This window comes from Zalophus californianus, chromosome 1 (genome assembly GCF_009762305.2).
Source record: "Zalophus californianus isolate mZalCal1 chromosome 1, mZalCal1.pri.v2, whole genome shotgun sequence".
In the NCBI taxonomy this organism is placed as follows: Eukaryota; Metazoa; Chordata; class Mammalia; order Carnivora; family Otariidae; genus Zalophus; species Zalophus californianus.
Genome location: NC_045595.1, coordinates 121,564,143 through 121,591,424, shown reverse-complemented (window position 1 = coordinate 121,591,424; position 27,282 = coordinate 121,564,143). Strand labels below are relative to the sequence as shown.

Genomic DNA, 27,282 nt, shown 5'->3' with positions numbered 1-27,282 from the left:
AGGACACGGTATAACAGAGGGGAAAAAAGACTGGGATTCAGGATCCTCAGGTGACTCGGTCTACCTGGCGCTTAGTTCCTTATCTGTAAAATGAAGGAGCTGGGTGGCAAGTCCCTATTCTCTCTGAAATTCACAGATTTCTAGCTAGCCAAAGTGAATTCACTAGTCTACAAGATGGGCAGTTTTGTCTCCCGATAACTCCACATGTGCATGCAAGTGTTAGAGTATGTACATATTTTTAATCAAATCAAATAAGAAAATCTACTATCTCTTGATATTTCCCAAGTGAATGGAGGATCACAAAAGATGATACTGGGAGCAGAGCAGTCCTCCCCAGAGAGCACCGCAAACAGGCGTGTATGCTTCCTTCCCACACTAGAGGGTCATGTCTTGGTGGAAGGGACTGCCTATTGCCGCTGTTAGAACAGGACCCGAGAGTGCTAATCGAAATACTTGACACCCTGTATGTCACGAATACTGACCCATCGGACTGGACTCCCGGCATTCTGGTGCAGCGTCTTGGAAGTCCTTGCTGCCCCGACTATTAATGGTGTAGTTGCTGGCTGGTGGGCTGTCTGAAGGGTCTTTTGAGATGCGGCCAGGACGGTAGGGGGACCATTCAAGGTTCTTGGTGCAAAGGCTGTTTACCAACTGCTACAGAAAGATTTTATTATTTTTCTAACCATCGTGGCTGTTTTCATGTGTAATGGCTATAGATCACTTGGGGTACAGGTGAAATCACAACTGTCACCTGGGAGAAGCTTGGGCCACCCCCTTTTCATCAAGCCTCCAGACCCAAGAGTCTGTTCTTTCAGAACACCTGCCTCAAATGTCCTAAAATTTCCACAGAATTCTTCTGTTCTTTCTAGTACTCCATCAATTCCATCCTAGCCCCAAGATCTGCTTTCCCATAAACGAACAAACACAAACAAACAAAGACAGCCTGCCAGGATTTGGGGCCAGAAATGACTGCTTTATGACTGGCTCTCCTGCTTATTAGCAAAAATGCTTAGGTTTTGAGCAGAGCGGTTCATCTCTCTGAGCCTTCTCAGATATCAGCATGGTGGCAACACCCCTTTCGGCCAGCCGTGCGGGTTAGCGTTCATGTACCTAAGCCTGTACGGCGCAAACTGCCTGGCAAGTGGGACGACCTAAATGAGGGATAGCTTTCGGCTTTAGTGAATGCAGAAGTAGTCCATTTTGAATGTAAAGGAATGCCAGGAAAATACTCTCCGGCCATCCCCGGAACCCAGCTTCTTTGGCAGGACTATACACGGATCTAGAAGTACTTGGAAAGATGCTTACTGTGTTCTTGGCACTGCCTCATTGGCCAGCAATAAGGGTGGCACAGAGCAGGAGGCCAAACTGGAAGCCTTTGCCTCTGCTCCCGGGGCTGGCCATGATTTTGTAGCTAAATAAATGCTTGGATAAGACCATTCATTACTTCATTTTCCATTTAAAGTACACTGGAGCACTGGGGCTTCTGTATCTTTGTCTTCCAAATGGGAATAATACTTTCCTCACATATTTCTCAGGGTTATAATAATAATATCATCATCATAATAAAGGAGACCACATATTCTTAATGCTTCAGGGAAAACATAGATATAGGTCTATAGATTCTTGGTAGTGGTATTCTCTGGGCAAGCCTGATTTTATAATATTTGTATGCCTTTGTATTCTACTCAGCATGTCCCTCCCCTGGGCACATTTCCTAATAAAAAAAAAGGTGGACACCTCAGTAGATACTTAGATATTTATTGAGTTTTATTGAAAGATTATCAGGCATCTCACTGCCTCTTGGAATAATAATATATATTTTTAAAAGTCTTGTCAAAAATATCTAGAAGATATAGGAACACAAACAAAAGTAAAAGATAATTGCCTTTTTTTTTTCATTATCAGGGTCTAAATTCCTCGCTTTGTTCAATTTTTACAGAAGTATGCTTTCTGTGTCAAGCCACTAGAGGACTATTTAGATTTCTACTTTTCTTTTATAAATAAGTTAGCTTAATATAAGGTAGAAATAAGTACTATAGAGGTTCTTCCTGGATACATGGTTGAAAATTGTTTGTGGGGGTCTTAGTTTAGATTATAATTTTGAAAAGGAATGACAGCCACAAGTAGGTGAGATGGAAGGAATGGTATGAATGTGTGATCTCTGGAATGTCCATTTCACTGGGTACTTTGCGTTTTAGGTACTTTGCATTTACATTGATGGCTCCTTTGAACCGCCATAGAAATCATTTGGTAGTTATGCTGTTGTAAAACTGGCTATTATTCCTTGGTGTGATTTTCCTATATTCTGTGCACGTTTAATACATGCAGAAACATGATACACCTTGTCGGTAGTTACTGAAACAAATTTATATAAGAAATTAAATTGAAGACAAAATGCAACATTTATTGCTTTTGGTGGTTAATACATTTTATTTCCAGATGTTTGGCTTTGTATACATCTGCAACAAAGACTCTGTTTTACTTCTGTTTCTGTCCTTTATTCAGTCATTTTTATTTTTTTTCTTTTTAAAGTGTCTGTCTATCCTACCAAAGAACTGGGAAAAAGTTCGTCTTTTTCCAAGTTATCCTTTATATGTTGATGTGAAAATTACTTGTCTTTTGTCCTTCATCTTCTATTTTGCTTTCAGCAAGGTGTTTCTTATTGTTAGATTTCCTCTGCAATAAATTTTTTATCCTTAAAAACTATGTATCTTCCTTATTAAAGATGCCATAAGTTAAAAAAGCAAGAAGTATCCCCTTTAACCAAGCAAAATGATAATTTTAAGGATACAACCTTTGTGCTTCCTGGAAGAGCTCCCAATTCACTGAAGTTTCCCCCAGTGATTCTTGTCATAAGTTGACGTTGTTAACTATGTATGTGAAGTTCTTTTAATTAATATCCTTATGTGTTTTGACCACTCATGGTCTGAATCCCAAGCTAATAAAAGTCAAGCAGTGCATTTCCAAGTACATTACCTTTTTGTTACTCAGTGATTCACGTTTGAGTAAATATCTTATTTTCTTTGTTATTAACATTATACAAATGCAAGAGACTAGATTTTTTGCTGGAAATTGCTGAAGTTTTATTTATTAAAGTTTAGGACTCTTGCAGTGAGTAAAAACAAAAAAAGAAGAAAGTATCTACTTTGCTATTTAAGATTTGGTGTAGTAGGCAGTGTTTAGCTTTCTTGGAAAAAAGAACATTCTGGTTTATAACCTTGATTCTAAAATTTAATTTCAGTAAATAGAGGAAATCCAGCAGTGTTATAAAAACATTTAATTTTCATTTCCAGAGCCTTTACTCAAGGTACAGTTACATGATAAGCAAAAATTACAAAGTCCGTATAAATGTTAATTTCTCAAAGGATAGATTGCAATAAAGATACTGATACAGAAGTAATTTTTTGTTTTTGTTTCAATTTTGCTCCCAGTTCCAACTGCCTGATCAGAGAACTTGGGTAAGTTTCCTACTTATATTTTTGACTAAAATAGTGTAGCATTAAAAGGAAAACAACTTATATTATAAAATGCTGTGCAGACATAAAGAATTCTGAGCCGCTTTCCATTACATGATATGGCTTCAGCAGATCGCTTTCCAGCTTTGTCAAGCTGCAAAATACTTTTCCGTTTTAATTGGGCATTTAGTGTGCTATAAATTGTTTACAGAAAGAAGTTTATTTTATAAATTTGACCCATTCCATGTAATTATACCTTGATGTAGAACTCTTTCTCGGCGCTTGGGAGTATGTTGTTAAAAGAGCCTTCGAAATGGGTCACTAAGTGGAAACAACCATTATTTGGGGCAGCCTGTATCAGCATGTTAAAGATGCTTTTGATAAAGCCTTTAAAAGGCTAAAACCTGAACTTACATGTAGACACAAGCTGACATTGGAATTCACATCCGTATATCCCAGGGCAGAACTTGGTTCTGGCTATTTGGAGTAATAAGACTAAATGTTTAAAAATCCATATCTAACTAGTGAATGAATCTTTCAGCCTTGGGTCTCACTTCCTCAACTTTCAGTTCCTATTTCCAGATTCAGTCAGTTGTCAGGTAATGATACTAGGGGACAGCTTTATTTTTTGTTCAAGATACAAAGAAGACTGCTTGTTTAGTTTTTTTAATATTTTTTTATTAACATATAATGTATTATTTGTTTCAGAGGTACAGGTCTGTGATTCAACAGTCTTACACAATTCACAACGCTCACCGTAGCACATACCCTCCCCAATGTCCATCACCCAGACACCCCACCTACCTCTCCCTCCCCCCTCACTCCAGCAACCCTCAGTTTGTTTCCTGAGATTAAGAGTCTCTTATTGTTTGTCTTCTTCTCTGGTTTCGTCTTCTTTCATTTTTCCCTCCCTTCCCCTATGATCCTCTGTCTTGCTTATTTACTTTTTACTCTCAAATAAACCTTGGGTCGATGGAAATACATATAAATAACATATATTACAAAATTTCCTCTGATTATATGTACTTCTACTTCTTCATTGTCTTCTTTACTCAAAATTATTCTGATTCTGAGATATGGGTAAAATCTGGAATATAGTTCAGTTTTTTTGGTCACCATATAATTATATATAAATTATTTTAAGTCAGAACACTTTAGCACTTACTGTTTCCTCTATCTGATATTAGATTTTCTTTACCAGAAATTCCTCCATTTGATTTCTTCTGTGGAGTATGTGATGAATTGTGCTTTTTCTCATTTTGATAGACGTTTAAGGATTAAGTTTCTTTATTTCAAAAGTACAAGAGAAGAGAGAGGGAGAGAGAGACTAAGGCTTTCTTAGACAAAGTAGTACAGCTGATGGGGCTGTGCTCTGATTACCCTGGCCTGTATTTCCAGTGTTCCTCTTCTGTCTTCCCTGGGAGAGGTCCATCCTGAGTATCGTGCCTCAGGGTCCTCATCCTTTCTAAGGGTGGAGTATTACTTGACAGTACCTATGTGGTTGGCTGCTTCATCCATGAGGTGCTGTCCACTACATAAATGCCCAATGGTTCTACCAACTGACAAAGCCAATTCAGATTTAAGTTAGACTCCCTTCCCTGATAATACAATGGTATAGAAACCGACGTTGCAATGCTTCGGAAACACTTCCATTCCCTAAATCATAGGGTTTTCAGAGCTATGATTTATATTTGTATTATAAAACATAGATATTAGTGGGAACTACTAAAATATTAAAGTTTATCATTTTAGTGGTAAACAGATTCTAATGGATTTTATAATCATGACTGCTGAATGTGATACATGGAATGAGATAGCCATAAACTATGAATACTTGCTTCTCCCCCAAATGGCCACAATTTTGAGAATTCTCAAGATTATCAAGTGAATAAATATAGAAAACCACCAAATCTACAAACTTTCCCATCATAAGTTATTTATGAAAAGTTAGTTGTTTTATGATAAAGGCATGTGTAATCTAATTTGTAAAACATTAGGTCACATAATTCATGGTGCCATTGGACAATCATTTCATATAATCAGATTGTCGCTTTAATGGTTTTAATGAGAAACTTCTTTATGTCATCAATTATTGGCTGCCAGATAATAAATGTTAAGCTAAGTGCTTAGGACCCAGTTGATGATATCTTGCCTGCTGAAATGTTTTTAAAAATACTAAGTTTATTTGACTAGGGAGATAGCTACATTTTTTGGTAGGATCTAGGGAATTCTGTCTAAATATTAGTTTGCGTCAGTATAAAGTTAATAGCCTCCTGGGGACTGAAAGGGGGTGCAATGACTTCCTCTTCCAGACATCTGGCTGCAGATACCATCAACAACTATTATATATATAAATAAAAATTACTGCTCCATATAAAAAAAAACCTGTCATTTACTGATCAGAGATTAGCCTATGACATTAGTAGGACAAAGGGCGATGCACTTCTAAAATATATGATCTAATATTTCCTCCTTTATTTTCCCCATTCTCAGCAAATTTCTTTTTTATAGTAGTACACATTGCCCTCTTCATTGGATTTTTCATAATTGAAATATATATGTAGCTAGTAGATTCTGTTCCATTGATCCCAATTCATGTTGATTTTTAAAATTCCAAGCCAGACTTTAAAATGAATGTCAACACTTGCTACTTCTCTTGTAAAAGGCATGTTATTTCAGGAAGAGCATCATACGAGTCAGCCCACAGAGTGAGAAATTTAGGGTTTTGACCCATGCACCAGGTGAAGCTCATCTTAATCCAACACCTTAATCCAAGACAGAGGCAGACCGATGTTGGTCATAGAATTGCTAACCTACCCAACTGGCAGATGACTAAGTCACTTCTATCTGTCCTAATGGGGAAACTTCTTCTTTTCAACTGAGGTCAAGTGCTATGAGAGCAAATCTTATGAAGATGAAAGGAAGAATTCGGTGGTGACTTTTATGTTTGGTTGTTGCTAGCTGGACAGAAAGTGGGGTGTGTGTGTGTGTGTGTGTGTGTGTGTGTGTGTGTGTGTGGTATTAATAACTACCCTCGGCTCACTTCCCATCTTCCTTCTCTCCCTTTTCCCCGCTCCTATTTAATCCTCTTTTCCTTTGACACTGGAAGCCAAAGGTGGGGGTGGCTTTTAAGAGAAGCATTTGGGTCACCCCTGTTCTTTTTCCTATTATCTTTTAAGAATGTCAGTGTTTAGTCATCAAGCCCATAGTGTATTTTCTTGTTTCTTGATAGTTTACCCAAATCAAAATAGTTTGAGATAATGTAATCACAGCGATCTTTCTTCAAAAGGAGGTGTTAGGCACTACTAAAGCAAGATACATTCCTCAACAGCCAATTGCTCTTAAATAACTTAAAGGACTTGTAGTTTATATGTGCTAGAGATGAAAGCTGAGAATAATAGTCATGAGTAAGCTATTTTCCATATAAAAGGCAAAGTGTTTCTATAAGATATATCGCCGCAGGAGTCTGAGTATGTCAGCCGGGTGGACACTCAAATGATTTAAAACCACTAGATAATGAAACTTTACTCAAATATTAAATGTACATAAATAAAACATTAATAATCATCACCCATGCACTTACTATTCTTCCCAATAAATATATGCAATCGTCACCCTGACCCTTGCTTGTTTCTGCTAATCAGCTTGAAGGCCAGGGGTCATTTTTCACTCAGACAATTTATTCTGTGGAGGGTGGAATATCAAAATGATTTTCTGCAAGAAACAATTAAGAGGAATAAATGCAAATAAAATAGTATCATAAAATATTTCTGGATTGATTTTTAATAAATAAAACCCAGAGTAAGATGAAAATGCTAATGCTCCGGCTAGAGGGGGATAATGACCGTATTCTGCAGGGACAGAGTTTCTGCCAACCTCTCCGAGCAGCAGCATCATTCCATATCTCTGCCCTGTGATCAGTATGTGTCAAAATCCTTCATAGTGACAAATGTGCTGTCCACTTGCATCTGTGGAGAATGTTTTAGCAGCTGAGTGATTATGAATCAAACCCCTGAGCTTAGAGCCCCTACCGCCTCCCAATGCGTTCACATTTGTCGCCTGACAAGTAAATGTATCTTGACTTTCCTCTGAGATTTTTTTGCACCGTCTTTGATGAAAGACATTTGGCAAATTGGCAGTGGTACCCTGTATGTTGCAATTTGTAGCTAGCATTAGGAGTCCGGGCATGAAATGAGAGGGCAGGCTCCAGGATAAAGGGAAAAGAGAGACCTAACTACAACATGAATAGTCATTTGAAGGATCGAGCATACACTATTCCCTTTGTAAGAAAAGAATCATCGTTTATCGTCCGGCCATTCTGTTAAGATTTTGCTTCGCCGTAAAGAGTCACTGGTATTCTGTCCAGCTGCTGGGCCATGGAATAGAGATTTTGTTACTTTCCTTTTGAGTGGGAAGGGGTGCCTTTTCTTTCCATCCTGAGCTCGTAAATTAGGCCTTCAGTTCGGTCCCGCCATCCATCAGTGAAAGAATCATCCTCTTGGGTTAAACAGTTGTTTGAATGTGCAGTTACCATTCTTGTCCTTGCATGGAGTCTCCTGGTCTAACACCCCAGCTCTTTGAGAAACACACAGAGTGCATATAGAGTGCAAACACCTTTTTAACAGCTTTCTGAGCTCTCCAGTGGCATAGTGCCTGAGAACCAAATAAATAATGGGTGAGTTGATTTAACAGGATGGCCTGAGAGTTTGCTTTTCTACTTAAAAATTCAGTAGTAAGCAGCTTCCAAATAAAATATGAACACTAAAGAAACTTAACATTTTGGGAGGGTTGAAGAAAAGGGGAGAGTCCTTCTAACTGAGGACAGTAAGGATCAAGCTGCCTTTCAAAGTAAATGCCACCCTCCAGTTGTGACTGTCAGTTATATGGGCAGGTGGACAGAAACTTGAAGATTATAAGCAAAATAAATTAGGTTGTTTGAGGGGAAGAATTAGGGTAGGTTTTTTAAGATTATTTCTCTAAGAGTGTGGTTAGGCTAACTACTCCCCTTATAACGCCCGTGCCAAGTTATTATTATGTGAAGTCACGATGATATATCATGAGCTGTCATTTCAACTCAGTCTTTGTTCAGAACAAATTACTCTTTCATCAAAATTCCTTGTATATGATCCCACTTAAAATTGTAGTATATCCAGATATTAAATTAACCTAGTCTTAGGCAAAACACCTCTTACACATTAATTTTTTTTCTTTCTGCACTACACATTTGGCTTAAGCTGTAACTTGGAACACTTGATGTGTTTCGTGCTGTGAATTCTTTTCATGGGATGCCATGCTTCCTATGGTTTTTATTACCAAGGCCAGGCATGCAGGACCTTTCCCTATAAGGTCCAGTGTACTATTGATGTCCATAACGTAATACGAATATTGTCTCTTAATTTAATAAAAAAGCTTTATTATCACTCATGTATTTCATTGCTCAGTTCTATATCAAATGATGACAAAATGGCCTAACCAAGGTCTTTTGAAGTTCACCCAGCATTTTATAAGCACGGTTCTACCTTTGTTATTTCCTAAATCAACGAGTCCTCTCGTTATCTGTCAAATATTGGGACACTGCAACCTTTTTCTCCAGTCTACTGCATTCAGCAGATTTGATGCTTCCCTTTTCTTAATGATTTCTTGGTTTTCTAGAGTTTATTGCAGAAGAACAGATGTCAGACTGGTCCTTCATGGTCTTGTGCTCTTGCCTTTCAGATGTCAGCTATTGAAAACATGGCGGAGAAGCTAGAGAGCTTCAGTGCCCTGAAACCGGAGGCCAGTGAACTTCTGCAGTCAGTTCCCTCCATGTTCAACTTCAGAGCACCTCCCAATGCCCTGCCAGAGAACCTCCTGCGGAAAGGGAAAGAACGCTACACCTGCAGGTAACTGCAGGGCCCATGACGGCCCGCTTTCCCCAAGTCTCCCTGATTGCAAAAAACCCTGCTGCTGTTTGTTTTGGAAATTATTCTTGATTGGATGATTAATCGTGATCATGATAGATCTCCAGCACTTCAAAGTACTCTTTATTTAGGGAGATACAAAAATAGTGGTTTTAAAAAATTATTATTAAATGGGAATTTTAACACAGGCCATTTGGTTGTGATAAATGAGGTTGGAAACAGTCCAAATACTTGTTTCACTTTGATATTTATGAATTTTCTTTCACAGTTAATTATTTTCATCCGAAGGTATAATACTACTGTCTTCGAGCATACATTTATTAATTGTCATGGCATTGAAGAATAAGGCCATTAACAAAGGACGAATAAGGTTGATAAGTGAAGAAAGCTAGTTAATAAGTTTCTTGTTACCCATCACTATTACAGTAAAGCTTGTTTTTTTTTTCTTTTCAATAAATTGTGCTTATAATTTCTGAATTGTCCTCAGAAATTTGTGACATCTGACTCAGGCATATCAATTTATCTGCTCTTTGGAAAATGTGTCACTTTCTTTCCAGAAAAGCTTTTATAGGAACATACCTTGATGGATGAGGTCTTCGAATCTTGTCTGATCTGATGCCGCTCAATGTACAGAGTTGTCACCGCGGCTAACATGTAAAATGAGTTGAAACATTTGAAATCTGTTTACATCAACCCAGAATCACAGACTCTTGTCATTTTTTTATCCTCTTGTCTGGTTCAGTTTTGCGACTATAAAGATACAGAGTTAATAAAAGAGGCGTATGGGGGTCATCAAAACTAAAGTCTATTTTCATAAACTGCTTGCTTATGCATGATCAAATTCAACCAGATCTCATAACGCAGCCTTATTCGTGGAGTTATTTATATCTGTAGAATGGCTTTGTTGCAAATTTTAAATACCAAAGACATGTGAGTTCCATGCAAGATTAATTAAATCAAGAATCAGCATCTGGCTTCTATGTGGCTTGAGTGAAATAAAGTCGATTGTGCTGACTTTCTCTTATAAACATCTTTCATAACAGATACTGTGGCAAGATTTTTCCAAGGTCTGCGAACTTAACACGGCACTTGAGAACCCACACAGGAGAGCAGCCTTACAGGTTTGACAATGATTTTTACTAAATACCTTGGTAAATTTTATGGTAGTTAGAGTGGATGTATTGCCACAATTTTAAAGGAGGCTACTTTTGTGCATGTCTGAATGTATGTCCTTGCAATTTTGAGTCAAAGAAGAATTGACTAACGGCTAGGATAAAAAATATAAGAGTTCTAATTTTTTAAATCAAGGTTTCTGACATCTCAGTTTAAAAGGTCTAGCAGGATCTCGGATAGAATAAGCATTTAAGAAATGTTAGCTATTTTAAAAATTTTTATTATTATCACTGTTTTAGAGAGAGAGAGAGAGAGAGAGAGTGGGGTGGGGAGGGGCAGAGGGAGAGAGAGAGAAAATCTTAAGCAGGTTCCATGCCCAGCACAGAGCCCACCACGGGGCTCTTTTTCACAACCCTGAGATCACGACCTGAGCTGAAATCAAGAGTCAGATTCTTAACTGACTGAGCCACCCAGGCGCCCCCATTTTAAAAACTATTTTAATGTGCTCTCTTCTCAATAATTAGTGCTATGTTAATTGACAGTAATCAGAACATTGCAGCCTTCCTTTCTCAAGCCTTAAATCTCTGTTAGGCGTTGACAAGCTGTGTGTAACTTTATTTCCCTAGGATAGCTAAGTCGGTGTCCCCAGGTCACATTAGGAGGTTTAAGGAATAAACCTTAAACCTGGAGAGGAGGAAGACGATGAGGAACTAGGAGGAGAAGAGGTAAAATAGAATATATTATAGGAAGAGGGGCAATTCTAGCAACAATTTCTAAACTACCTCTTAGCTTATTCTGTTAGATGTCAAGATCAGCCACACAACACATGGGACATGTGTCTAACTTTCATATTATTGTTTACTAAAGAATGAAAATTATCAAGATCCTCTTCAGTTTTAAAATATAATCTACACATTGTTTTATGTGCAATTCTTAAATTTTTCTTTACTTTCTTAAATTCTTTGCTTTCCTACATGTTTTATAAATTACTAGTCAGAAGTGATACTTTGTATGTAATAGAATGGACTTTGTATAGTAAGTCTCAGAGAGGTATAAAAATGCAAGTTGTTAGGCGATTTCCCTTTTTGAGAAAAATTTCAGATCCCAGGAATTTTGCTTCAGTGAAAGAAAGATTTCAGCACTTACATTTTATTATGACCAAGGATCTGGTATGCAACTATATCATGCTCATTTTGCTCTGTACTTGAATTCAGTGGTTTTATTCTACCCCATAAATGGTATGTGTATTTTTAAAAACACAGACCAGAATTTTGGCATAGCTAGAGATCTTAAACAATTATTTGTCTAGCTCCTCTGTTTTACAAGTGAAGAAATTCAGATGCACAGATGTTAATTGCCTTCTGTAAAGCCTGGTATTAAAAGATCCAGAATTAAAACCCAGACTTGGACCTCCCGTGTCAGAGTTTTTATCTCACACCATGATCTCAAAGGCTCCCATGACCCCTGTGTTTACATCCAAATTCTTAATGAGTGTATTGCTCATGATGTATGTATTAATTTAAAGAATTTTTGAAACTTAGGCTCGTAACTACCAACTAATTTATTGGAGCAGAATGCAATGATTTTTTTTATTCAGGAGCACTCAAAACCATGATTATTATGTAGAATGTTCTTATTGGCCGATTTTATCGCTGTTAGAGTAGATGATGTCTATTAGACTTGGAAAAGTCCCTTTGCATACAAGCAGAAAGCTGGAAGCATGTCAAAGACAAAAATCTCTCTAATGCATGATGTGTTTAGAAAATGTTTTGAGTGAAAAATGTTTGATGGGAGTGTAAGTTTTCTCTAGCAGTGTTTTCTAGGTTGTTCTGCTCGGTACAACACAATTGTGCTAATTGTATCATTATTCTCATTGTAGTAGGCCTTGGGAGTCAACAGAGTTATTACAGAGAAGGTCATGACTCACATATATATTTTTTTCAAAAGCAGAGGCTAAAATATTACAACTACAATGAATATGGGGTTTCACGCACTTTTAAATTAGTATTGTAAGTGAGGAAAGTTGAGGAGCCTCATCATGCCAGGGCAGTTTTTTAAGGGGGAAAAACTAAATCAGTCCTTGAGTCGGTTTATTGATACTATGCCAGAGTAACTAGTTTAACAGATTTATTTTCCCCACTGAACTAGCTAGACTTCTGGCATCACGTAGAGACAGCCGTAGAAACCCAAACACTTCGAGTGGAATGGGGTGATTTCTGATGTAGAGCACTTGAACCACTGAGTCTACATTCAGAAGTGGAAGGAGAAGGGCCCTTCACATATGGAAGAATAAGTTAAAGATTGTCTGGCTGCTAGGTTAGAAATTTTCACTTAAAAGTCATCTAGAGAAAGCTCATGTTTTTTTTTTTTTTTTCAAGCAACACACATACAAAAAAAGCCACACAAACAAATAATGTAATCTTTACTTTAAAATGCCAAAGGAGAATACCCCATAAATTGCCACTTTTCTTCTTTATCCATAAGAGCTGAGGAGTAGGCAGTGAGGGGTTACATTTTTATTTATGAATAAAGGAGAACTTCAAAATACCTTATGACTTTTTTTAAATCACATAGAAGGCAGAAACAATTAGCCAACCAATACTAAGTGTTTTCCTGGAAAACCAACCTGGTTCAGAAATGCCACAAACTCTGTAAGGACAGAAATGGAAAATTGAGGGGAATAGGAAAAGCAGAGATTAATGAAGACCTTTATTTTATTCTGAAAGGAGAATTTAATGCCACTCTTACTTTCTTTTTTAACAGTTTAAAGGTGGGGATGCCTGGGTGGCTCAGTTAGTTCAGCATCTGATTCTTGGTTTCCACTCTGGTCATGATCCCATGGTCCTGGGATTGAACCCTGCAGCAGACTCCACATTCAGCAGGGTGTCTGCTTCTCTCTTTCTCCCTCTCCCTCTGCCCGCCCCCCCACCATGCACACGCTCTCTCAAATAAATAAATAAATAAATAAATAAATCCTTAAAAAAACACAGTTTAAAGGTTTTTGGAGTAAAGGTTCTGGGGGCTTGTAATCACTACAGATTATGAAAATCAGCATCTTCGATATCGAGATAAACTATTCACATTGCCTCAGTTTTAAAGGTTTGGAATCTTTACTGCTCTTTTTGAGAAGATAATGGAAGTTTCTTTAGGATTATCAATTGAGGAAGTGAATTTACTAAGAAATTGTTTAATCAGACTCTGCAATTTTGAATTTAAGAATGATCATTTTATGGGGCGCCTGGGTGGCTCAGTCGTTAAGCGTCTGCCTTCGGCTCAGGTCATGATCCCAGGGTCCTGGGATCGAGCCCTGCATTGGGCTCCCTGCTCAGTGGGAGGCCTGCTTCTTCTTCTTCCACTCCGCCTGTTTGTGTTCCCTCTCTCACTGTGTCTCTGTCTGTCAAATAAATAAATAAAATCTTTAAAAAAAAAGAATGATCTTTTTACTTTATTTGAAGAATACATGAATTTGTTTCATGTTTGTTTACAAAGGATTTATTGGTATTGTCCTAAGCAGAAGGTAAAACCATGCTACTATTTCTTAATGTCCTTAATTTTGTGAAGTTTATCAAAAACATGAAAACTGATGACTCTAATAAATTTGGGACCAATGAAATGGTCAATATTTTACTATGGTTTTTCATAAAGTCATGAAAATCTTTAATGGAATCAAAGTCTGTTGGAATTGAAATCTTGGCTGTGCAAATAGTATTCTTGCCTCTGCCTTTTCTCTAAAATATTTTATGGGTGATAATTTTGGATATCTGGCTTACTAGTCTTGAGAAATATTTTTCAATTTGCTTGCAACTATTTTCTCTGTGCTTATTTTTCAGATGCAAATACTGTGACAGATCCTTTAGCATCTCTTCCAACTTGCAGAGGCATGTTCGTAACATCCACAATAAGGAGAAGCCCTTTAAGTGTCACTTATGTGATAGGTGTTTTGGTCAACAAACCAACTTAGACAGACACCTAAAGAAACATGAGAATGGGAACATGTCTGGTAGGTAATCAGTTGCATTATAAGGAAGAAGATGGCTAAGATCATCATGAATAATATTGTACGGCAACTCTACTTTTAAGAAAAGAGATAATTGTGATCTTTCTTCTCTCCTTCCACTTTGACACCAGAAACAGATCCTAAATTTTGCAGCGTGTTTCCCTTTAGAGTACAGAATGATGTGATTGTTGAATAATATACAATTATTTGGATTGTTTTCTTATTCTGGATTCATCTCAATGGGTAATCTCAAACAAAGAGAACCATGACCCAGTCTCATATGAGACTTATGAATCAGGATTTCCTAAATTGCAGGGAACAATCTTTCCACATACTGGTGCAGAATGGGGCCTCTAGGCATGGCAGGATTTCCAAAGTGGCAGCCCCAGAATATCATGCTCTGAATATTAACTTAGATACCATGGCTGTTTTTGCAGAGGTCCTATAGTTCAGAGAACATCCCCAGGGTAACTTTTCAGAGATTAGTGATAGAAGATTGTTGACATGATCGGAGCAACCCATAGTGGTGTGTGGTTTGGGTCACAAATTCTGATGTAGATTTGAGTTAAAAGTGGCAAAAGAAAACAACAACAACAACAAAAACTAACCTTCCCTTAACTCAGATCTGCCAGCACATAGTTAGCAGAAGAGATGGTAGTTTTTCTTGCCTTTGGCTTCTAAGAGTTAGATAATAAATCATGAATTAATATTTGCCAACTGGCCTATGTGTTTGGAGCCACACTGTGCAGCCATAATTTGTTTCAAGAGAATCAGGAAAATGACTTGGGGGCAAGAGAAGGAGCAAGCACGGGGTTCAGGAAAACAGATTTTAAAAACAGGGAAAAGTTGAAGTTGTACAGAGTAGCTATTTTACTTAAGGAAATTATTTTATTATTAATCCTTCCTCCCCTGTACACAGGCACATGGCTGACGACCTTGGGGGGCTACTACATAGAATTATATTACTGTTCATTTCCATCTAAGCCAAAAGTCAAATGATTGTGGTCTAAAGATGCCAAATTTTAGAGACAGAAGTTATAAAGCAATCAAAGTCTAATTTGGCCACACTTTCCAACCATATGCACCCTTATGGTATAATCCCATAATTTTTCTAATCAAACATATTTAGTTTTTGTTTTGTTCTTTTAAAGATTTATTTATGTATTCCAGAGAAAGAGAGAGAGCAGGGGAGAGGGAGTGGAAGAGGGAGAGAGAGAATCTCAAACAGACTCCCTGCTGAGCAAAGAGCCTGATGTGGGCCTCGATCCCAGGACCCCAAGATCATGACCTGAGCTGAAATCGAGAGTTGGCTGCGTAACCGACTGAGCCACCCAGGAGCCCCAACCAAAGTATTTTGGAAAATACTTAAAGGGGTTAAAAATGTGACATGTCCAAGTTCAATACTTACTTGTTGACCCAGATTATAACTTTATTCAGTGAGAGATGTTTTTCCTTCTTATTTTGTTCATCTATAGACCATTAGGATGAACTGTTAGATTGTAGATATCTTGTGGGAAAGGTAAACAGCATGAAGCAAGTGTTGGTGTACATTTGACCACATATAAGGTATCTATAGTTGTGTAAATTTATAAAAACCTCACAACCATCCTGTGAGAAGGTATTCTGATTCTAATTTTATAGGTAAGGAAGCTGAAGATCATCCTCTAATCAGCAGATCCCATATTGTCCTTTTAATGCTGTCCCACCTCAGTCTCTGGGCTGGTGTGTTGAGTCTACTCACTGCCTCACTCACCAAATGAGAATACAGAATTTTTGGTATGTTTTCAGTCTTTATTTGGTAAGGTGCTTTAGCACAGGAGCAATAAATACAGATAGACTGCAACCAGGACTGAGTGTACAGTTTCTTCTGGCAGAATCTATTTAAGACTTCTTTATAATTTGCCTCACCCTATATCCTCGTTATGTGAACGAAAATGTTCTCATGTCACAGTGGCAATGGGTGGTAAGAAGCTGTGGGCGAGACATCTTTGGGAGACTATACCTCATGACTTCAGTGGTTCAGAATTTTCCCCAAGGGACTTTCGTCAGCATGCATGTGGTAATATGGGAAGACACTGGCCTCCTGAAGTTACCATTATTAATATTCAGAAGAGCCTGTTTTAGGAAACACCGATCAAATGAAGAAGGAACGAGCTTCAAAATAAGTTGCCCCCATGGGCTGGGTGGCTCAGTCGTTAAGCGTCTGCCTTCAACTCGGGTTGTGATCCCAGGGTCCTGGGATCGAGCCCCACATCAGGCTCCCCGCTCCGTGGGAAGCCTGCTTCTCCCTCTCCCACTCCCCCTGCTTGTGTTCCCTCTCTCGCTGTGTCTCTCACTGTCAGATAAATAAAATCTTTAAAAAAAAATAAGTTGCCCTCTCAGTGGCCGTCTTTTTCTCAAGAGGCTCTCTCCCCTCAGGTACGGCAACATCGTCGCCTCATTCCGAACTGGAAAGTACAGGCGCTATTCTCGATGACAAAGAAGATGCTTACTTCACAGAAATCCGCAATTTCATTGGGAATAGCAACCACAGCAGCCAGTCTCCCAGGAACACAGAGGAGAGGTAAAGCTTCTTAAACTCTCTCATTTCTGAAATCAGCGTGTTCCGAAGAGATTTGCTGTGCTCACTTTCATGACACTACTGTAACTCCTACCAGTGGTGGCTGGCATTTCTTTGGTGCAGATTAAATACCAAATGCTCTTCTAAGCGCTTCCCGTGTATGAGCTAATTTAACTATCATAATAGCCCTATGAGGCAGCGACTATTACTATGTAATTTTATCAGTGAAGGAAGAGCGATATCACAGGTTATGGCTAGAGGCCACACAAGTGATTAATAAATGGGATTCCACCTGGGCCGTCTGGTTCCAGAGCCCACGCTTTTACCACCGTTCTGTTCTGCTTCTCTTGATAACTAATTAGAATGTTTTATCAAAACTTGCCAAGCAGAAAGGAAAGCCACCACAGGGATTCAGTTGATTCAGTAGTGGCTACTATTATATATCATGTGTATATTACAGATAACGTTATCTATATATACCTGTGTGTGTGTGTGTGTGTGTATACATGCACATATATTATATATATATATACACACATTTTTGTGTATATGTGTACATATCTATATATAAAATACCTATTGAATATCATTTAAATATCTTTTACCTAAAAAGCAGCTGAGACTTCTTGATCTGATTCTGTCACTACCTATAGGCTCTCATGTGGATATTCATTTAATTCCAGCATGCTTGTTTCCGTGGGTATGATTATCCTTGTTTTTAGTGACCTGGTGCCCTGCTTACCACTTGTCATCATCGACATCAAGTGTATATGGCTCAATCCCTAAAGAAAACTTTTAATGCTGCTGATAATAATAATTAACACTTACCTAGTATTTACATTTTATGTGATGTTAATGAAACATTATTTTACCAAAACTACCAGATTTAATTTTTCTTATCTCTAAATTATAATTAAATACCTGATATTGAGAACTAGATTTTTTTGAACATAACTACCCAAAAGCCTAATCAATTAGGATGCTGTGTAGTCAATTTTAACGTCAAATGAAATTAATGAGAAAGCTCTATTACTTTTCATCACACCAGTATTATTGTTAGAGTCCTCTATTTTTTGATGCTATTAAAAGTCGAACAGTTGTTTTAGGTGGTTTTTACATTAAGCCAAGCTTCAAATAAGCATTATTTCCTCAGATAACAAAATTTTATGGCCACTTCTGCTCTTCAACTTATTTAGGGGAAAAAGGAGAGGAGATCTGCTATTACATGGCCCTTCCCATCTTCTAAGAAATCTGATAAGAGCTATGACTTTGTGCAATTGGATGTATCTTTTCCTCTGCTTGCCCATTTGTGTGTGTGTGTGTGCACACGTGTGTGTAAAAGAGACACAGAGAGACACAGAGAGAGGAGGGAGGGAAGGAGATGAGCAGATGGTCAGAAATACACAGTAGTAAGAACGAGTGAGAGAGTCACCGTCTTACGTTTTGATAACGACATTTACATGATACAAATAAGAAATGTTGAACAAAAACCACCATTTGGGTTCTGAGATGCCTTTTCAGATTTTCTAGCCCTTACTTGGAGATTTGTGAGCCGGCATATAGCTACGACATCTGGCTTCAACATGTCCAAACAGCACAGAAGTAAGAAGATTGAGCCACTTCCCCCCTCAACTCCTACCGGGGGTACTTTTGATGAATAATTTATCCCCCATAAATTGCAACATTTGAAAGCATAATTAACAAATAGGTTTTCTTAATCATGTTGGCTTTGTTACTTTTGGTTTTCATCCATGCATTCTTTTGTTCTTTTACTTTTTCTTTCATTTTTAAAAAATAACAGTTTCAATCCATTCAAGCTAGCAAGTTGGCAGTGTATCTGGAAACTAATAATTTATGTCTGTGCAAAACACGTATTCATCATTCTTTGATAAAAGTCGTTAAGAGATTGGCTGTATAAAATGGTTAATAATGATAATACGACTGGTTTTAAGATTTTTAACTATGTGCATCTGTCACACCCAACATTGTTTTGTTTATTTATTTATTTGCCCTGAAAAATCTAAATATTAAATTATACTCTTTTTTTTTACATGGGAAAGTGATGGGGTACATTGCTGATACCTGAGCTTCCATAAGCTGAAAAATAATTCCATTAATGTGAATAGCGTACATTTCTGTAGCAATAACTTAAATTTCAACAAGCTTTCTGAACTTGGGGAAGTGCCTTAACTTCCCTGGTCATATATATTTAAAAAGAGGAGGTTAGGAGGAGATACTCTGTAGTTCAAAGCATTTGTAGTTAATTTGGAACTAAGTTAATTTCGACTTTTAAGTATTACAATGAAACAAATTCAATTATACAGTCTTTTTATTTTTTAAAATTTTATTTATTTATTTTAGGTAGAGCAGAAGCAGGGGTAAGGAGAGGGACAAGCAGACTCTGAGCTGAGTGTGGAGCCTGACATGGGGGCTCGATTTCACAACCCTGAGATCATGACCTGAGCCGAAACCAAGAGTTAGGAGCTTAACCGACTGAGCCACCCAGGCAACCCTCAATTTATACATTCTTTATGTTTATTTTTGAAGCCTGAGAAATTTGTCCTACTTTTATAAATGCTCTCAAATATATTAAATTGGGACTTCTATGTAATTAAATCTTTTTTTTATAATTAAACTTTTGAATCACATACTACAATCCTTGTGACCACAAACTAAAGTATTGCAAATGACTTTTAAAATATAGTATTCTTCTTTTGTATCACATTAGACATGCATGCTAAGTAAGCTTCAGAAAATACTTGCACAATTGCATTTTTAGATAATTGCCCACCCCGATGTTCTTCTGGGAAACAGGGAACTTTTTTACATTCAGACCATCAAGGATAATTTGAAAACAGTACAAATAAGTGAGCTTTCAATCACTTCCAAGTTTGAGCAGGATGTCTAAGTGGCGTACACCACAAATGTCACCTAGAAATATCAAATACGGCGTGGTCCCTCACAGCCATCTTAACATCTTCTTTGAACTCCTAGATTCACTTTAGGCGTGTGTGTTCCAGTTTTTATCAGTGTTGTTCAGGGATATGAATTTTCCAGAAACCTATTATTTTAAATGGTGGGCACTTATATGGTAATTAGGTAACATTATATAGAGAAAACATTTGTAGGCTTTTAATATCATCTATAACAATAGCATTTATCAGGCAAAGGTCGGATAAAGAATAGGAGCCTGAGACTGTTTTTCCAGCTTTGCCAGAAGCCCCATTTATCCTCTGAATAATCACCCAATTATTGTTTTCTTCATTTTCTCATTTGTGAAGTTACATTACTTTCCCATGGTTGCCATAAAGCATAAATAATAAAAATTTACTATAGAAGTGCTGAAAATCTAAACTGTTGTTGGGAAGACATGAGAAGAGAGCTAACTGCACGTTTAAAAATGAAACCAATAATGGGACCTGTTTCTTTTTTTATGCTTTTGAAAGAATGAACGGCAGCCATTTTAAGGATGAGAAAGCTTTGGTAACGAGCCAAAATTCAGATTTACTGGATGATGAAGAAGTAGAAGATGAGGTGTTGTTAGATGAGGAGGATGACGACAACGATATTACTGGAAAAACGGGAAAAGAACCAGGGACAAGCAATTTACATGAAGGAAACCCTGAGGATGACTATGAAGAAGCCAGCGCCCTGGAGATGAGTTGCAAAACGTCCCCAGTGAGGTGAGTGCCTGGGGTGACATTAGTAAATAAGTAGGAGTAGATACGTATATGGTTGCAATTCCTTCTGCTCTGTTTTTCCAATATTCCACTAGGGCAATATTTCAGGACATGGAAGTTGATGAGTAACGAATCATTAAAAGTACATTTGAATTAGCAAGGCATATTTGGTGGATTCATTTTGAATAGGTGAAAACAAGGTAGCCATCAACATAATCCACAAGAATACAAATGCATCGGTATTTGTGGAACCCTGATTAATCTGAAATGGGAAGAATAAATGAAAATTAGACAAGTACCCGATCATTTATTTAGACTCGACCTGTAAAACTCAAAGAAAAATAGAGATTTCAACATTATCTAATTCATTCAAAAATCTGGTACGTTATTAGTCAAACAGCGAGATAGAGTTCACTTAATTTGATATGTATGTAACCTCTACAGGTAGATTTTTAAATGGAAAAAAATGAACCAAATAGTTAAATTTATAGGAATATTCTATTTTCATATGGAGAATGGGTGCTCACTAAATATCATCACTGACTTTATTTTAAATGGACATTTTAAACCTATAAATTGTATCTCCACTGCATTGCTGACTCCACATTGTTGATTTTAACTCTACCTCTTATGTACACTTGCTTTAGTTATGAAGAGTCTTAAAACAAACGTGTTTTTAAGATACAGTATGTGTAGACACTTTAAAGAACCCAGTAATGGATGCATGCTTCTTGATACTGCAAATATAATACGAAGTTTGACAGCTGTATGGATTCAGATGAAAAGTGATTTGGTTGGATAACAAACTGAGAAAGAAAAAAAAAAACCCTCTGTGCTTTCCCATTGGTTCATTTTAGGTATAAAGAGGAAGAATATAAAACTGGACTTTCTGCTCTAGATCATATAAGGCACTTCACAGATAGCCTCAAAATGAGGAAACTGGAAGATAATCAATATACTGAAGCTGAGCTGTCTTCTTTTAGTGCTTCCCATGTGCCGGAGGAACTTAAACAGCCGTTACACAGAAAGTCCAAATCACAGGTACATGTTCTCCTGCAGCACAGCATCATGGCAACATCGTGCCTCGGGCGCCAAAAGGCAGATAGTCTCTCTGGGCAATACTCTAGAATCTGAACAGGTTCAGATGCTTTACTCAAAACATTCCTACCTTGACCCTATGACCAAATCCAAAATGGTTAACCAATACAGTCGTGAACATGGCTGCCCTCCGCACAGACGCTTCCATGAAACCTTCTCTTCCAGTAGCTTTTCCTTTACTTTGCAATCTCTTCCTTCTGTAGAGATAGTCCATAATGTTTGCACCTATTTCTGTGTGACGTCAGAGTGATTTTCTAATTGCTTTGCCTCTGTAATTCTTGTCAACCTAATTATATTGCCAGACTTCTGAAATGTGAATCCTGCCCTCCATTTTTTTTTTGTCCTTTGTTAAATGTAGTTAATTAACAAGTCATCTAATTATAGCTTTTAGGAGTAAACTGAGGATCAGAGATGAAATGGGTTGCCCAAAGTCTGCAGCAACTTACCTGCAGATCTGGAAATAAAACTGATTAATTTTTAATTGAAAGAATGAATGAACAGTACCCACGTTCATTGGGCTCTATGGCATTCTATCAGCACTGTGGAAACAAAAATAAATCCATTTAAGGATCTGTAAATACCAATTAAAAGAGCCTCATTTCTTTTATCACAAAATAAAGGAAGTCAGTATTTTCTGCTGACATCCCTACTCAACCATGTTGTTCATTTCACTCAGGTCAATCAAAAAAAAAAAAGAAGAAAAGAAAACTTCTTGTTATTACCATATTTGTTGGTCACTTTGGTCTAATTGATCGTGAGCCCATTTTGTAGGTTGCCTGACATAGCAGACCACGTGACTGCATTGGCTTGTACATTTAGAAATGCTTTCCTGTTTGGCTGAGATGTTTTGGCCTTAGCATTTGCTCTTAGCAGCAAATGTGGTCTTATCTCAACTAAGGTGGGAAAAACATTGTGCTAGTGGGATAATATCAATTTTTAACTCTCAGTCAATTCAGTAAAAATCTAAGGTACCATGTATGCTAATAGGCAAAATGAATGTTCTTTTTGCATTGAAGTAAAAGAAGCTGGCCTCAGCACCAGAGTTGCTAGCTGCATGAACTTTAAGAACATCACTTCATGACTGCGGGTACCACTTCTTTGTAAAGTGGGGTGACTGGAGGCCATATCTAAGAGCTCTTCCTGCTGTATGATTCAATGGGGATCAAAATTAATTTTTCAGTTTCTAACATTAAAAGTAAATTAGCCAGAGTAGACATCTCATTTTTACCTGGACATAACCATTAGAGGTAGTGAGTATTTTTTTAAAACCCTTGGTATCCCATTCTTCCTTCCTAACTGATCAGAGAGATACTGGGGGATTCAGGCTTTCCTTCCTTTTTTTTTTTAATTTCTTTTAATTATTCCACCAAAATGCTTATAAGACACAGTACCTAAAAATTCCTGAAGCTATCAGGAATGATTGAAAGTAGAAGGGTCAGAGAACCCCGAGATAATAGATGTGATCTATTTCAGTTCCAGCATTTTGACATAAAATCCCTGCCCAGCTGGACTAACAATTACCATCACAAGAAATACTAGCGTATTTCTCGTATTTTTCATGCTACTTGATCATGTCATATATATCAGTTTAAATATGGTCAGGCCTTTTTGCAAACTAACTTTATTTCATGAGACTTTTTATTCACTCATTCAGTTGTTATTCACTGTCAGTGGTGTGCAGGGAGGTGATCTTTGTGCATGAAAATGTTTATTTTGTTTGATTACCAAAAGGCAAATACTCTATATTTACCATTTTCTAGAATCTGAGTAGAGGTAGATGACTTACTCAAACATTCATATATTTACTGTGTGATTTTTATAGTGACTGAATCCAAGATAGTTGAACAATACAACAGTGGCTGCCTTCAGCATAGAATCCTCTTTTGAAAGTTCCTATTTTAAAAATTAATTTCATGATAATGGGTACTATTTATGTCCAGCACTCTATGTTAGTTAGTGCTTGTAATTCCCTCACAGCCCTTGGAGGCAAGTTTTTGTTATTATGATCCCCATTTGGTAGGAAGAAAGTGACCTTGAAAGGTTAAGGAACTTGCCCAAGGTCACACAGCTAGTTGAAGAGGCCAGTTAGAAGCCAGGAGTCTCGAAATTTTCTCTAGGTTTCTTTTCATTTTTCCAAATATTGGAATAGGTTTTGTTAAAACCATTTCAGAATACTCTTTATCTTGATCTCTGAAAGTGGGTACCTGATAAAAATAAAGTTCAGTGCTCCCCTCACTCATATTTTAAACTCTTCAAAGGACAAGGACTGTATATTATCTTACCATTGTTTCCCTAGGACCTAGCACAGTGCCTGGCAGAGAGTAGATGCTTAAGAGATATTTGTTATATGTCTGTTGAGATTTTGTAGAAGGCAAATTGCGTACATAAAAGTCAGATGTGTACATTGAGAGCAATGACCCAGCAAATCACAAGCAGCCTACAAGAGCAGATTTTCTAACCGAATGCCATGATTAAGGAAGAAACCACAGATTGGCCACATGTCTCAGCATGACTCTCAGAGATGAAATTCTGCTTAACAACAGAGGCATTTTGTCTTTGTTTACAGACAGTGGAATGTCTTTGGCAGGACTTTAATGATTCCACTGCAGCAGCATTTTGACAAGCAAGTTTAGCAGTGGATGAGACCAACAATAGCAAATCAACAGTGAAAAGTTCACTCACAAGTCAAGACCAAACATTTCATTTGACTATTTTACTTGGCAGCAAATGGGAGATTCTCTGAACAGTTATTTAGAATTGACATGATAATAGGGAAAAAAAAATCACTTCTTCACAGAGCACCGCCAGGTACCTTCTGCTTGGCAGACCTTGGAGTACAAGTTGGTTAGAACGTTGTTGGGTCTTGTGTTGTGTTTTACTTTTTGGTAGAGCTAACTTGATTTACCTGACCTCACAAGGTCTTTGAGTGTCAGCTTTGAATATTTCAAACATGGAGGGAAACCAGAGAAAGGACGCTGGATTCAAAGTAGGGCAGAAATCAGTTGTGCTTCTGCCTCCTTCACTGTCTAGTTGAGTGACTCGGGGCAAGTCATGTCACCTTCAGCTCTCTCAGAAAGTGCAGGAGTCAGTGGGACTGTGTCCTCTACTAGACCCCAGTGCCATCAAGGCAGGTCTATATCCCATTCATATTTGCAGTTTTGGTCATAAGCACACAATAATATTTTTGGTGACTTGAACAGGTGCATGAACAGTGGATGGATGACGTATTTATGCTTAGACAGGGGGGTGACTTGTGTTTCTCAGTGGAGACGCTATTGACATTTTCGGTAGGACAATTCATTTTTTTTTTTGTCCTGTAGGACATGTACTTTTGTGGCCCCTAGGCACTGAAGGCCAGCAGTAACATCACATCATTACGACGACAAAAAGGGGCTCCACGCTTTTCCAAACACACCCATGAGGGACCCTCCTGCTCAGAGTCCCGTCCCCCCCTAACATGCACCAGCAACATTCTTCAAATTAAAAGTGATGTTTTCCAGCGCCACTTACCGAGTCTCTCCTTTTTACCCCAGGCATATGCTATGATGTTGTCATTGTCCGACAAGGAGTCCCTCCATTCTACATCCCACAGTTCTTCCAACGTGTGGCACAGTATGGCAAGGGCTGCGGCGGAATCCAGTGCCATCCAGTCCATAAGCCACGTATGACATTACCAAGGTCGACCAGAGTGGGACCAAGTCCAACAGTAGCATGGCTCTTTCATCTAGGACTATTTAAAAGACTGCTGAGCAGAATGCCTTAGAAACCTGAAGGGTCACTCATTTAAAGTCTGGTGACCTTAAACTGAATGCTTAAAAAAAAGAAAGGAAAAGAAAGGAAAAGAAAAAAAAGAAACTATTTATTCTCGATATTTTGTTTTGCACAGCAAAGGCAGCTGCTGACTTCTGGAAGGTCAATGCAACGTTATTAACGTGATTCGATGAGAATGAGCAACTTGCAGGCAGGAGGCGTCTTGGTCCGCCCTGCCCTGGGCTGTGGGTGGGCACGAGGGCGGTGGGGATGGCAGCATTGACACGAATGAACACTCCATAGAAATTGAATTCTTTTTTGTACAAGATCACCTGCCACATGATTGGGAACAGTTGCTTTTTTTAATTACAGATTTGATTTTTTTCCTTTGTTAAAGTTTTATGTAATTTAACCCTTTGAAGATGGAAGTAGTTGGATGAAATGCACACTCGATTATTATAGAAACTGATAACAGGGAGTCCTCGTTCCCCATTAACTTTTGCCTTCTTAAGTACATTGTGTAAAACTAGGGAAAAAGGGTATGTGTATATTGTAAACTATGGATGTTCCAGCGCTCAAAGAGTTTAAGTCAGTGAAGTAACCTGTTCATCACCAGTCCCGCTGTACCACTACACTAATAAAACGTTTGCCAAATCCTTGTAATAACATCTTAATTTTAGACAATCATGTCACTGTTTTTTAATGTTTAATTTTTGTGTGTGTTGCGTGTATCATGTATTTATTTGTTGGCAAACTATCGTTTGTTGATTACAATAGCACTGTTCCAGTCAGCCACTACTTTCTGACGTCTGAGGCACGCCCCTGTCTGAATTGCAAGGACCAAGGTGACTCGACCTGTGTATGGGAGTGCCAAATGGTGTTTGGCTTTTCTTAACATTCCTTTTTTGTTGTTCTTTTGTTTTCCTTCTTAATGAGCTAAATACGAATAGATGCAACTTAGTTTTTGTAATACTGAAATCGATTCAATTGTATAAACAATTATAATTTCTTTCATGAAAGCATGATTCTTCTGATTAAAAACTGTACCCCATATTTTATGCTGGTCGTCTGCAAGCTTGTGCGATGTTATGTTCATGTTAATCCTATTTGTAAAATGAAGTGTTCCAGACCTTATGTTAAAAGAGAGAAGTAAATAACAGACTGTATTCAGTTATTTTGCCCTTTATTGAAGAACCAGATTTGTTTTCTTTTTTTTTGTTTGTTTGTTTGTTTGTAATCTCATTTTGAAATAATCGGCAAGTTGAGGTACTTTCTTCAAATGCTTTGTACAATATAAACTGTTATGCCTTTCAGTGCATTACTATGGGAGGAGCAACTAAAAAATAAAGACTTACAAAACTGGTTATTTTTCCCACTGTGTGATATTTTTCCTTCTTGTGCAATTTTAGTTTCTCATAGGGATCCAATGATTTAAAGATATGATGTCTGGGGACTTGATGCCCTGAGAGATACATGGCATGTCAAATATATGTGTATTGTTTTGAGATGACATAGGAATAGACCTTGACCCACAGGGAATTGGGACTCTGATTTATTCTGAACTTTCCCTGTGCAGGGCAAAGTCAGGGCTCATGTGCGAGGCCGCAGGGCCCTGGGTCTTACTGCATGTCCACAGCACCCATTCTAGTTAGGACAGATAGTGACCTACTGTTTTTCTACTCAGCTTTACATCGTGCATCCTAAAAATTGTGATGATTTCAATTTTTGT

At 37.8% G+C, this 27,282-nt stretch overlaps 1 protein-coding gene across 15 annotated transcripts in view; it reads left to right on the top strand.

Annotated features, from left to right (window-relative positions):
- The window catches only part of MECOM (MDS1 and EVI1 complex locus), a 531,718-nt gene extending 504,808 nt beyond the window's left edge, over nt 1-26,910 (top strand). For 8 of the 15 annotated variants that reach the window (XM_027584125.2, XM_027584139.2, XM_027584124.2 and 5 more), the window contains 8 exons: nt 3,432-3,458; nt 9,171-9,337; nt 10,399-10,476; nt 14,299-14,468; nt 16,884-17,028; nt 20,472-20,708; nt 21,563-21,746; nt 25,337-25,625. In XM_027584125.2, the coding sequence (XP_027439926.2) occupies nt 3,432-3,458; nt 9,171-9,337; nt 10,399-10,476; nt 14,299-14,468; nt 16,884-17,028; nt 20,472-20,708; nt 21,563-21,746; nt 25,337-25,471 (1,143 nt within the window). In that variant the 3' untranslated portion in view covers nt 25,472-25,625. Of the gene's footprint in view, nt 1-3,431; nt 3,459-9,170; nt 9,338-10,398; nt 10,477-14,298; nt 14,469-16,883; nt 17,029-20,471; nt 20,709-21,562; nt 21,747-25,336 lie in introns of all 15 variants that reach the window. The other 7 variants (XM_027584140.2, XM_027584127.2, XM_027584126.2 and 4 more) reach the window with 2 other exon arrangements.
- Nucleotides 26,911-27,282: the final 372 nt, after the last annotated feature.